Below are 14,423 nucleotides of genomic sequence, written 5' to 3' on the forward strand. Positions count from 1 at the left end.
AGGCAATGTTTTTATAGCTTCTTTTCTCTCAATAAGAAGGCAGTGGATTTTCCAAAAGCCAAGGTTGATTATTTCAAGTTGGAGTTGAATGGCTCAGTACAGATGTGTTTCAGTAGGCAAGTTATTTATTACAATATAGAGATCCAAGTGGCCTTTACTGCCCCCCTTCTCTGCCTGACTAGCCTTTTCATCGTGAGTTAAATGTTGCCCTAAACACACAGGCAAATCCTTCTCCTATGCAATCAGCACCCAGCTGATCATAGTCTAATGTCATGCCCTAAAACCCTAATGCCGTGTACACACGAGCAAAATTTCTGACAGAAAAAGTCCAACGGAGTTTTTCATCGTATAATCCGATCATGTGTATGCCCCATCAAACTTTTTACGTTGAAAATTCTGAAAGACCTAGAAAGAGAACATGTTCTAAATTTTTCCGACGGAACCAATTCCTATCAGGAAAACCGCTCATCTGTATGCTGTTCCGATGTACCAAAAATGACGCATGCTGTGAAGCAAGTACGAGACAAAGCTATTGGTTACTGGCTATTGAACTTCCGTTTTCTAGTCCCGTCGTATGTGTTGTATGTCACCGCCTTCTTGACGGTCGGACTTTGGTGTGACCGTTTGTATGCAAGACAGCTTGAGCGGAATTCCGTTGGAATTCTGTCGGATAAACCTTCAGAGTTTATTCCGACGGAAAAACTGCTCGTGTGTACACATTACAATAAATTTACCGAAGACACCTTGAAATTAATTTTTAAGTGAAATTCAAAGATGCTGCTTTGGCTATATGAACCATTCTGGATAGACCTAAAACACTGTGAAAGATTGCTCTTTAGAGATGCTAATAATGTACTTGCCAAACATCTGGTTTACTACATCAGTTACAGCGGACAGTCTGGTCTGCTTAACTACAAACAGTGATTATTAGACATATTATTGGAGGTAACATGAACTGGATTTTGTAACCCAAAAATGTATTAAACCAAATTTTAATACTTTGTTTCAAATAGGAGAGTGGAACTGTTCCTGTAAGCCCTATAATATTGTCATTTGTTTATTCACATACTTTTTTATTAAGATTCTAATGGAGTAATGCAACCTCAACAAGACAGTATATAGAAAACACAGCCTATATTCTGTAGTCTACAGTATCCATGTCATAAAGCGGATTTGGTCATCAATACTTTATATATATTAAAAGATATGAAAAAAGCAATTTAAAGAATATGCATGTACCCTCAGAGTGAATAATCATCCTCTATTATAATTACCTACTGCCTTTGAGTGTATTAATGGCATATACATTGGCAGACTACAAAAGACCAGTAGAATTTAAAGTGGCATTAAACCCCACATCCAATCACTGTCCAAATCTTGCCGCCTCAACCTTCGTAACATCTCCAAAATATGCCCCTTTCTTACCAATGACATCACAAAGCTCCTAGTTCACTCCCTGGTCATCTCTCGCCTTGTCTACTGCAACTCCCTTCTCATTGGCTTACCTTAAGGGCCCTTTCACACTAGGGCGGTTTGCAGGCGCTATTGCGCTAATAATAGCGCCTGCAAACCGTCCCGAAAGTGCCGCTGCTTTGATTCCAGTGTGAAAGCCCCGAGGGCTTTAACACTGGAGCGGTGCGCTAGCAGGACAGGAAAAAAAGTCCTGCTAGCAGCATCGGAGTGTATACCGTTCCTGCCCATTGAAATTAATGGGACAGCGCGGCTATTCTGCCGGCAAAGCGCCTCTGCGGAGGCGCTTTGCGGTGGTTTTTAACCCTTTCTCGGCCGCTAGCAGGGGTAAAACCGCCCCGCTAGCGGGCGAATACCGACGGTAAAGCGCCGCTTACAATAGCGGCGCTTTACCGCCGACGCCGCCCCTGGCCCAGTGTGAAAGGACCCTTACATTCGCTATCCCCCCTTCAGTCCATCATGAATGCTACTGCTAGGCTCATCTATCTTTCTAACCGATCCATCTCTACTACTCCTCTCTGCCAATCACTTGCTTCTGCTCTCACCCAATGAATTAAATTCAAAACAATAACAACAACTTACAAATCCATCCACAACTCTGCAAACACCTACATCACTAGCCTAGTCTCAAAATACCAACCTACTTCGTTCTCTTCATTCCTCCCAAGACCTCCTGCTCTCTAGCTCCCTCGTCACCTCATCCCATACTTGCCTCCAGGACTTTTCCAGAGCCTCTCTGATCCAATGGAACTTCCTACCCCAATCTGTTCTACTCTGTTTGCTTTTAGACGATCCCTGAGAACCCTCCTCTTTGGAGAAGCCTAACCTGCCCCCACCTAACAACTGTACTTTGATTTTCTCCATCAACTCATCCCCCACAGCTATTACCTTTTGTATCATTTGACCCTCCCTTCTAGATTGTAAGCTCTAACGAGCAGGGCCCTCTGATTCCTTCTGTATTGAATTGTATTGTAACTGTACTATATAACATAAAAGTGAGGCGCTTATGCTTAATCAATAATCCATATCAGTATGCGTATGGCAACATGTGCAGTTACACACAAAGAAGTGTTGAGAAGGATCCGTCACCAGGAGAGAAAGTTCACACTGACCCTTACCCGAAATGGTGGACCGCTTAGTCAAAAGCGCTTGTATGTGTACAATCTCACCTCTCCATACAAGTAAAATGATGAGCTGCTCCAATCAGATCCACCTCGGATGGAATCATACAGCACAAATGTGTGGAAATAGGCAAGAAGAAAACCTCATTGCGCAGTATTACTGACAAGGGCAATTTACTTGTGTTTGCATATCCTCGGTTCTATAAGGGCTCATGCACACAAGCGCATTCCTCCTTATAGTTTAAACATGCTTTTGCCATTTTGGTGTTTGGGAATCCCTACTGCTGCATACAGCCACCCATAGACATAAATGGCATGTTTCACTACTTGCATAAAGTGACAGAATACTCACAAACGTGATGAAAAAAAAAAAAATCGCATGTTAGTCCTCATGGACTGAGATACTGTTTCCAACCGGTAAGATGGTGGCTTCTGAACGTGGCTGAACTACCGACGCGTTTCGTTACCAGGCGTCATCGGGGCAGAATAAATGCTGTACTTATGTTATATTGTCGTTTGTTTTCCCTACCAGGCAAATTGTGATAACAGCTGTGCTTCTAATATTTGTGTGAATTTATGGTTTTATATTAGTACAGATGATTAGTGTTTTTTTTTAACTATTGTAACTGTACTGTCTGCCCTCATGTTGTAAAGCACTGCGCAAACTATTGGCACTATATAAATCTTGAATAATAATAATAATAATAATAATAAACAAAAACAAAAGCAAGTATTATATTGCAGCTTACCAATCGTGACTGCATTCTTTTTTTTTTTTTTTTTTAGCTATCTTTGCTTTTATTTTCACCTGGTGATCCTGCCAATAAGTCTGTTATTTTTCAACAGTACAGGCTGTCCTGCAGATGTAGCAGTTGGAGGTTTGAAAGAAACCATTTACCACTGACGGGTGCTTGATCCACTTTTATTCATGTAAAACCTCTATCTCAAAAGGAACAAAACTGTTGCTGCAACTGCTTCAAATGTGGTAGCTGGAGTTTGGCTAAAATTTGTTAAGCTTGCCATACATGAATTAAAATTTGGCTGGTTCAGCAGGCACTGGCAGAGTTTAGATATATGTATGGGTAGAGCGGTTGTACAAAAATTGATTTACTGATTAACTTCTGTATAACCGCCCTGTCGGATTTTGCCTGCATTATGAACATAGGAGGTCGGCTTCTCAGCAAGGGTGCCATTGAGAGCATGTTTTCCATTTGCTGAATGTTCTCTGATTGGACAAGGTGGAAAAGCTGGGAGGTGACCTCCCGTGTTCATAAAGCAGAAGGGCAGCTTGGTATAGGACAATGATGGTATATACATCATTGGAATGGTCCAAGCTGGACAATTGTAACTTTGTATAAAAAAACCATACCTGGAATTCTTCTTTAAGCCATCTCCACTCTGGATGGGAGAGCAAAAGAGACACATTTGGACAGCAGCATTGTCAGTCTGTGGAGAGGGTAGTATTAGATAGCACTAGCAGATTTAAAAGGAAAAAGGACATGACTAACAAATTAAAGCGGAACTAAACCCTATCCTTAACAGCTGGGGAAGCTGCCATCTTAGCCTTGGTTTGCTCTGCAGTTACCATGGTGCTGCAAATGTGATCAGTTATGACACTGGCCATTTGATGGCTTGACAGAGAGCACAAGCAACTGTGACAGTAACAACTCTTAGAAAAGGATAAATCAATGAGTTTTGTTCAAAGCCAAACTCCTGTTAACATCATGTTTTAAGTAGTTACAGCAACAGTGTTCTTTCCTTTTGGGATAAAGGTTTTATGATTATTATTATACAGGATTTATATAGTGCCAACAGTTTACGCAGCGCTTTACAATATAAACAGGGAGACAGTACAGTTACAATACAATAAAATACAAGGGGGTCCTGCTCATGAGAGCGTACACTCTATTAGGGTGGGGCAAGTGGTACAGAAAGTGGTAACTGCGGGGGATGAGCTGATGGAAGGGATAAAAGATTAGTTGGAGGCGTAAAAGGCTTCTCTGAGGAAATGAGTTTTCAGGGATCGCCTAAAGGCAGCCATAGTAGGAGATAGCAGGACAGATTGAGGTAGAGAGTTCCAGAGGATGGGAGAGGCTCTGGAGATTAGTTTAAGGAAGTGGTGCACCATCCATGCTGATATGTCAGTTAGTAATGCAAGAGGAGACTGAAGGAGTGAGGTGAGGAGTAAAGAGATAGATTTGCGTGTCATTGGCATAGAGATCGTATTGGAAGCCATAGGAGGTTATCAAGTGACCAAGGGAGGAGGTGTAGATAGAGAAGAGAAGGGGTCCAAGAACAGAGCCTTGGGGAACCTCTACAGAAAGAGGAAATGGAGAGCAGGAGACAGATTTGTAGGTAACACTGATGAAGCAATGTGATTGGTAGGAGGAGAACCAGGATTAAGCAGAATTTTGGATGCCAAGGGAGTGGAGTTTATTGAAAAGGAGCGGGTGGTTTAACTGTATCAAAGGCCGCAGAGAGGTCTAGTAGTAGGAGTATGTATTAGTGGCCATTGGTTTTAGCAGTTAGTAAATCGGCAGTGAGTTTTAGTAGGGCAGTTTCTTTGGAGTGCTGTGAGTGAAAGCCAGGGATCAAAAGGTTGTTTTCAATGAGGTAGGAGCTAAGACGGTTGTATACAAATGAATAGAAAGCTGATCATTATAAGCACCCCTGTCAGCGTTAAATGGTTTGTCTCAACTTTGTAACTGACACTTTACTGCTTTCACATTGCCACATTGAAAAAAATGCAGTAAAAACTGTGATATATGTAGCGCTGGTAGATTTACAATCTACTGCAGATTAGGTAAATTTAGTAAATTGTGTGTTAGGAAGGTTAAAAGTTCGCCTCTGTTCCAGCTTGGCTGACGTTGTGTGTGCTTCCATGCTGACCGGTGGGTGTCACTGTTACCATTAGTCAGTGTTGGAAGGGCAACATGTCGAAGTGTATAGATGCTCCTCTGTCTCGGAGACAAGTTTGGTGGAGGTGGTCCACCGAGTTGCATTCTGGGAAGGGGGTATTTATGGGACAGACGCCATGTTCTAAGGTCGTTTTGTAGCCACCTGCTGGCCCTCCTGGCCGACAGGTATGCGTTAAGGAGCTACCTCGCGGTCCTCCGATTGGGAGGCCCACGATGCTACGGTGCAGGGGTGGGTCCAGAGGCTTGTCTGGGGCCTACCACCGCGGCCGAGGAATGGTCCTGAGCTGTCGGTCCTGTGTGAAGAAGCTGGACAGCCGAGGAGATCCCAGGGGAGGACCCATCTTGGAGAGATCACGCAGCGTGCTGGTCTATAGAGGGGCCTTGTGACTCGGTTGGAGGACGTATCCAAAAGAAGTAACCATACAGCATAGTGTCGCCGGTTTGGCTTAAAGGTTCAGGCACTGTGACTGACTGTTCACTGCAGAAGATCTGATACATTCTGTGGCAGAGGATCGTGCAGATTTACCCCCCCAAATAAGTCTGTGGCAGAGACTTTAGATTCGTGCTGCGTACTGGCTGCTAGACCGGTGAGAGAGGCCTATCCAGACGAGCAAAGTGTGCGTCCCATGAGGGGAACGCATTCCACATAATTATCTGAATTCTACCGGGACATTTCTCGCTAAGATTTTGCAAGAAGATATTTGAGTTTCTCCTGAAGGTTTCCTTTTCTGTCTCTTTCTTGCTACTTCCTAAAGTTTGACTGTTCAATAAAGCATTGAAAACGTACTCCAGTGTTGGTGCGTGTGTCGTCCAGCAGTAAACTCAACGGAACCAATAGACCCGGTGACGGTGAAACAGAGGGAAGCAAAGTGAAGGTAGCAGGCCCGCTTAAACCAGCAGCTCCCCCGTGAGTTAGTGCTACATATACTTACTAAGTTTCTCTCGAAGCCCCTTCCTTTAGCTGCGCAAACCATCACAGTTCTCTGACAGCATCCTGTACAATGCAGAACCAGCAGTCCTGCATTGTATGTGAGATGGCCAAGGGCCTGCTTACAATACAGTAAAAACAATGAGACATCACCAGCATTCCGTTGCATACATGTTGACTCATTTTTTAGTGCAGCGTCACATTAGTCACAAAAAAAACAAAGTTTTGGGGGCCACACAGGGTCCCTTTCTCAAGACAACATGGTTATCTACAGTATGTCCCCTTAAGGAAGAGACTATGCATGTCCCCAAAATGTTGTCTTATTTGACTAACATAACATTGCACTAATAAAATGAGTGTATATGTTTGCAATGGAGTGCTGGTGACGTCACATTATTTTTACTGTGATTTACGTGGTGCCATTTGCTACAGTCACTACAACACCCATCTGTTGCCAAAGTCAAACACTTAAAGGACCTTCCTTTGATTTCACGCCTACAACACAGGATGTCGGAGAGCGCCTACTGATGGGAAAAAAGGAATAATGCAAATATATAAACCCTATTTATCATCTCATAGTTTGTATTTCCCTCGAGTTCAGCTTTTAATTTTTCTTTAATTAATTTACCATGTAGGCAATCTCATGCACGTGGTGTTTGACCTGCATTATGAAACTTGTACAGTACATGACTGGCAGCTAAAAATCAGGTTAATATACAGTATGGGTGCCACATGTCAACACGACCAGCAAAATATAAAGTAAGGGATAAGAACACAACATAGGGAATAACTGTGAAAAATGACAAATTAATTGTATATAGTATAACTAAGAAAAGGAAGAACAACCAATAAATATTATGAATGTGATCTTGTCTGCAATAGGAGCTGTGTCCTGAAGTAACCCCACAGAAAATGAATGCTTTAGAGATAAACTAACTGTTAAGATATAACTTGGACCACACACAGTGTCATTATGAATTATGTAACCAGAAGAGATGGACGGTATTAAAGCAGGATCCTTGAATTACACTTGGGGGATATAAAATGTAACATTTGCTCTTTGAAGAATGATTGCACAGGAAGTGATATTTTCTTTTCCATTTTCTTTAGATAATTCCTTTAAAACTGTACTCCAGGAATTAGGCTAAACGTACCCTTGCAGTGGACCCAAAGCTGCAAGGCTTAAAGTGTTTGTTAACCTAAAAAAAAATAAATACAGATCCTGTTCCCTTAAAGCAGATTAAACAGCACAGTGCTTGTACTGTAAAATCTGTCCCTCTCTAAACTGTAAAAAACCTGGGTGATCCTGCCACTTCCTGTGTCCTCTTCTCTGCTCTGACCACAATAATCAGGGCTGCTGAGCCCTAACCACCGCGGTCAGCATACGTCCCTCCGTCTTTCGCAGCTGTCCACTCTGCTCTCCTCTCACCCCCTCCCTTCCTGTTAGCTCCCTGTTCTGTGTCTGGAGGTTTTTTGCCATTTGTGTCCCATTGGAGAGATTTTTACTTCCTGTCCCATAGCCAAACAGGAAGTGAGAGGAGAAAATTCCCGTAAATTACTGGGATCCCTTGGCTCCCCCAGGTCACCAGGACTAGTGTACTCATAGGAAGATTTCCCCTCTATTACTATTCTGGGGACAATCCAAAATTTGTTATTTTATTTTACTTTCACTTTCAATGATAATGGTAAAAAGGACAAATATAGAACGTAACTCTCCCTAACAGGGGCACAGACAGAAATAAAAAATGACAGATGTTCTGATCCATCTTCACTGAAAAGTTTTGCCTTTAGAAATACTTTAACCTGCTTATGTTGTCTTCGTGAAACAGAAAAAAACAACAATGGTAATAAGAGCCAAATGGTGGACACATTTTAGCACTCTTTCTGGTTCTGTTTCCAAACCATTTGCTACTGTATCAATCAAATGTAATTACTTGTATTACATTTAATACCTAATATTACATATTATATTTTCTCTTCACCAAACTGGGTTGTCTCTGCCAAGAAGAAGGAGGTGAGAATTTTGTCTCAGATGGTGTTTAAGGACACATAAGTCCACTTCATGGCCCCAACTGCCTCTTAGAATTTTAATCACGGGGGTAGCAGCAGTTCGCAAGAGACCCATTTCACACTGGAGGCGTTTTTCAGGCGCTTTAGCACTAAAAATAGCGCCTGTTAAATCACCTGAAAAAAAGCCTCAGCTGCAATCCCAGTGTGAAAGCCTTTTTGTGCTTTCACACTGGGGCGCTGCACTGGCAGGACGTCAAAAAAAGTCCTGCAGCTTCTTTGTAGCTCTGTTGAAATCAATGGACAGCGCCGCCGAACCGCCCACAAAGCGCTGCTGCTTTTTTATCGGCTGCTAGCTAGCCGCAAAGCGCTGCAAAAACAATGGTAAAGTGCTGCTAAAAATAGCGGCACTTTACCGCCGATGCTCGGGCGCTGGCAGTGTAAAAGTGCCCTTAGACGTGCTCCTATTGAAAGTATCTCTCCAAAAATGACATTTTTGTTGCATGGGATGCCTGAAATCTGACTTGTATCTTATACAGACTTCTGGGAAAATTGGTGAGCCAATCACACAAGCAGGAAATTATGTTTCTGGGGAGTGGTCAGTACACATTCTGTGTACAGAACAACTCCAGGTAGCCATATTGCAATGCATTCTCAGAAAATTACAGTGGCTGCAGATTGAAAAGAAAAGGTAATTTTTAATAACATTCAATTACAATATGATTAGTGTCGCAATCATATGTGCTATATTATTTTTTTTCTTCATTTGCTATTTTTTTTTTTTTTCGAAAATGGAGTTAGCCTTTAAGTGCAAATCTCCTTCAAGCAGCGGATTATATTTTTAGAACAATGATAACATGCCCTATATACTTTTTGAATTGGAAAGTCCCTTTAACTCTAATAAACAAGCTGAAATTTGCTTACCACATGTTAACTGGCTCTCTCGTAGGGCATGAAATTCGAGTCCCCGGACGTTAATTGGGTGTTCACAGACAGTGTCCTCACTGATACGAACTGATGAAGATGCCGCCCATTTCAAGACCCATTTAATGTTACAGTCACAGATGAGGGATTCACTACCGAAGAATCTAGACAGATGACATACATATGATTGAAGCAGAACTCCAGGTAAATACACCACAATGTGTTCATTTTCTATTAATTTATTAATGCCTCTTTCACACGGGCGGACCGTATGTCCGTGTTTCATCCATCCGTTTTCGGATGAAAAACGGACATACATGTATCCCTATGGGATATCGGATATCAGCGGATGAACATCCGCTGACATCCGATGACATCAGTCTCCGCTGTGCTCCGAAACTGATGACGGAGGAAAACCCTATTTTTCCATCCTTCTGCGGATCGGATGAAAACGGACAGACGGTCCGTTTTCATCCAATCCCCCATAGAGGAAAGCGGAGATCTGACCGGTCCGTTTTTGCACAGTGTGCAGAGATGGACTAATCATCCGCCAGCTCAGCGGGTGCCCGCTGAGCAAGCAGATGTCCAAAAACAAATCTTTCCAGGATCCGCACATGTGAAAGGGGCCCAACATTACTCTATGGACATGTTTTTTTACTAACACCTCCTCTTGTATACCCAGGCCCAGATTTTAAGTTACTTTTTTTTTTTTTTTTTTTTTTTTTTTTTTTTTTACGTACCTTATCCCTGGAGCACATAAATCATCTTATTTGACCCTGCGACATGACCACAGGGGCTGACTGATGAGTTTTCAGCAACAAAGCTAGGAGATGGGATCCACAAAAGGTGCCCTATGTAACATTCTACTGAGTCAGGGTGGCCTGCAGAACAGCACTAACTCTTTAACACACATAGGGATGAGATTAGGGTCTGGGACAAACCCAGTTCTATATCTGTGCCCGGACCTGCCAAACCAAAGCGCAATTTCCTCACCATAGCAACCAACTACTGATAATGCACTTCCTGGCCTTTGAATTTGAGTCAGCTGGCTTACAGGGCCAATAAGGGTGTGCTTGAATAAGCCAGCACCCACATATAACGATGGGTTGCCAGCAGCCAGCCATACTATCAGTGTGCTTAGTTGTTATAGTGCTGCTGACAATGTGCTGAGGGACAGATTGGTGTAGAGTGTGTATGCTGTGCATTTTCTGCAATTGGGGTGGGGAGGGCGCTGAAGGAAGGAAAAGGTTTTACATTCAATTGATAGCTATTAAGGATGAGCTCAGGCGTGTTCGCACAGCCCACATGCAGAGCCCGCCAGGAAGTCGGCACTGCATTGCGCTAATCACAGGCAGTGAGACATTGTCCTGATGCGTGGCTGCAGAAATTGGGAAATGTCTCAATGCCTGTGATTAGCGCAGCGCAGAGCCGACTTCCTGGCGAGCTCTGCATGTGGGCTTTGCAAACACGCCGGAGCTCATCCTTAATAGCTATCAATTGAATGTAAAAACCTTACTTTTAGTGTAACAACTTGGCTACTTTTAACATGGGAAAAAACACATAAATATGAGTGATATAGTTGCTGCCACCCCAAATGGGTCACAATATGGAAAAGTCTCCCCCAGTGGGGTTTTCCGCAGCATAATTACAGTCATTTAAAATTTGTTTAGAAAAGATTTTTTATTGAAAATGTAGCAACAAGACAAACACATAAATGTTTAAAATATGAGCTCCGGTCAGAGATATATATCACCATTCAATTTTACAATATTAGAACCATAAAACAGTATATGTTATCTATCTAAAATGCAAATTCTCTTTCCCTTTGGGAATTTGCATCTTAGATAAATAACATATACTGTTTTATGGTTCTAATATTGTAAAATTGAATGGTGATATATATCTCTGACCGGAGCTCATATTTTAAACATTTATGTGTTTATGTCTTGTTGCTACATTTTCAATAAAAAATCATTTCTAAACAAATTTTAAATGACTGTAATTTCGCTGCGGAAAAAGCCCACTGGGGTAGACTTTTCCATATTGTAACTTAGCTACTTTTTTTTTTTTTTTTAAATTAAAGCAGTATTTATTTTTTAAATTGCAGGTGCTGCTGTCAGAATACAATGTTCAGTGGGTGGGGGATCTCTAGCCACTTCATTTATATTGATGGAGGAATTTTATTTATTTTGATTAGCCTGCTTGCTGAACATAAAAAAAAAAAAAAAAAAAATACATAAAAAAAAAAAAAAAAATCACACAGACAGTGTATGGCCAGCTTTACTTTGCATGTAAGGATAAAGTCCTGTAGCCCTAGGGACTGCACATGGACACAATGCCACAACAAATTCACTGAAAGATATTTAGCATGGTCACCCCTTAGTAGGCTCGTCTGGTATTTCATATGTCTTTAAAATAAATAATGACTGTTTTTAAAAACAAACATGTTGCAAAAAAGAGCATGTATAACATTTTTTTGCCTATTATTCTACTTAAAAAATAAAATGTGTAACTCCAGCTTTATTAGACAATAAACAATCCCCTCCAAGTAAACAATGTACATTGTAAGGATTCTATGAAATTTGATGGCAGATTCCTACCTTTCTCTGTTCTGATGTTGCTGTTTGTTTAATCTCGTCCTTTCTCAAACTGATTCTTGCATGGGATGGTCTGCCTTAATTATGATCACCTGGCACAGTCTCGGTGAGACTGAGAAAAGCTGAGTGTCTGCAGCCTTTTAGATGAAGATAAGCCTGAGGCTCTATTCATATAAATTGCCATACGCTTATTTTTGATGGGCAGGCACCACACCTTAAGGCCTCATTCACACTTCTGATAACTACCCATGGGAGACTCCATAAGGATACTTGCACATAGGTACAGGCTGGAAGCCCCATTGAAAGTAATAAGAGGCTGGCAGCTAAGGATGAGCTCAGGCATGTTCGCAACCTGCACGTGCAGAGCCCGCCAGGAAGTCGGCACTGCACAGCGCTAATCGCAGGCAGTGAGACATTTTCCCGATCCGCGGCTGCAGAAATGGAGAAATGTCTCACTGCTTGTGATTAGCGCCGTGCGGTGCTGACTTCCTGGCGGGCTCTGCACGTGCGGGTTGCGAACACGCCTGAGCTCATCCTTACTGGCAGCACCCGCAGCTATTCATGGGCGTTTGAATGTAATCGCTCATGCAACAATTATGTGCAAATGAGATTGGCCCTGTACGCGGACAGCCTGCCAATTGCATAGATCCCTGCTGTGCCTCCAGTGGACAATCACAAATGGCCCCATTCGCAAGTGTGAATGAAGCCTAAAGCCTTGTACACACGCTTAGATTTTCAGACGACTGAACCTCCGTTTTTTGTGGTATGCCAGTCTCATGTCAAAAGTGAAGAGGTTACTAACAATAGGAAAATTTTCATACGACAGAATACAACGTCATAAGTGACGTAACATGTTGAATAGTTTTGTATGTATTCTTTTGTTTCTGAGCATGCGTAGTCTTGCTCTTACGATTTTTTTCGTACAAAACTGTACTAATGAAATGAAAATCGGACGTTGAGTTTACAACCGACAAAAATTGTATAGTCTACACACCCAGCTTTTGTCTGACAGAAAAGTGAAATCAGCTGTCGAAAGCACTGTACTAACGATCCGAAAATCGGCAGACAAATTTTTCCATCTGATTTTTGTATCGTGTGTACGGGCCTTTAGGCTAGGGTCACATATATGCGAATTGGATGCATTTTTAACCTAGCATTCAATTCGCATAAAATGTGAATGTGAACGGCTTTCAATGGAGCCGGTTCACACATGTCCGGTGCAGCCGCAATTTGAAAAAGGGTCCTGTGCGTTTTTGGGACCGGTTCAGGTACGAACTCAGATAAAAATTGGCACCTGATCACACCTGAACCAGTGAACAGAAACGCATCGGGACTCCGAACTGCAAACCGCAGCCAGACCTGTGTGAACCCAGCCTTACACACAGAAGGGAACTCTTTTATTTAACACACTGCACCACAACCTACAGCCAATGTATAGTGTTTTGGGTTGCCATTTAAAATGAATAGCACTGCACTCCACCGTGGTTTGTGCATTACATTGCATCACATTTAGGGCATGGGCACACAGGACGTTTTTACAGCTGCTTTTAGGGGCGTCTGATGTTTTTTTTAACTGCCTCTAAATGACCCTCCATGTTAGCCTATGTGTCCATACACACAGAAACTGTCAGAGGCGTTTGGTGGCATAAGCGTTTAGGGGCAGTAGAAAAAAATGACAGCCTGTGTATCCAGAAGCAGAGGCTGTTAAGCTGTAAAAAACAAAAACGCCCCTAAGCGCCGCTAAACGATGTAACAAGCTGTTAGCCGCACTTGGAGTTTTTAGGCATTTTTACATTATAGGGAGGGTTTTTACTGAAAAAAGCCAAAAAACGCAAATAAATGCTCATAAATGCTATTCAGAAACGCAGCTAACAGCGCGTTTTTAATGCTGCTTTTTCCTGGCAGGAGCACTGGCGTTTTTTAAACGTCCTGTGTGCATGAGGCCTTAGGGACGGTTCACGGCACAATTTCTGTATTCTGGGTACGTGTTTATGATGTTTTTTTCATCCATTGCACTGCATTTTTCCCCCCTTTTGTTTTTTTTTATTCATCTCAACTGAGGACAATGTGCGTTCCAGTACATTTTTTATATGTTTTGCTGCGTTCCATGCAGAAAAAATGCAACATGTTCTTTTGTTGACTGCACTGGAACACACTATACAGTGTAAACACTGTCCATGCGATTTTGATGTAGAATAAAAATGCACTGGGCTGCATCTAGTGTGAACCAGCCCATATGTGGGAATGGGTTGTAGAGTACATAAACAAAAATGTAGAGCCTATTGCAGGAGATACCTACAAAATTGACTTTTAACAGTGCAAATCTGGGAAAAGCACTGCTCAGCCACATGAGCAGGAAATCTCTACATCAACTACGTGCAGGACACATGCAAACTGATATGTACGGAACAAATATTTACATTTTTGCAAACTTTAGTCTCTGCTTACTAAAATGGAA

At 42.1% G+C, this 14,423-nt stretch overlaps 1 protein-coding gene across 4 annotated transcripts in view; it reads right to left on the reverse strand.

The window, feature by feature from the left end:
• The window catches only part of ADGRA1 (adhesion G protein-coupled receptor A1), a 1,332,527-nt gene that overhangs the window by 1,044,054 nt on the left and 274,050 nt on the right, over window positions 1-14,423 (reverse strand). For 3 of the 4 annotated variants that reach the window (XM_073596079.1, XM_073596078.1, XM_073596080.1), the window contains one exon: window positions 9,369-9,532. In XM_073596079.1, the coding sequence (XP_073452180.1) occupies window positions 9,369-9,532 (164 nt within the window). Of the gene's footprint in view, window positions 1-9,368; window positions 9,533-14,423 lie in introns of those variants that run through there. The other variant, XM_073596081.1, reaches the window with a different exon arrangement.

This window comes from Aquarana catesbeiana, linkage group LG08 (genome assembly GCF_042186555.1).
Source record: "Aquarana catesbeiana isolate 2022-GZ linkage group LG08, ASM4218655v1, whole genome shotgun sequence".
NCBI classification, from domain to species: Eukaryota; Metazoa; Chordata; class Amphibia; order Anura; family Ranidae; genus Aquarana; species Aquarana catesbeiana.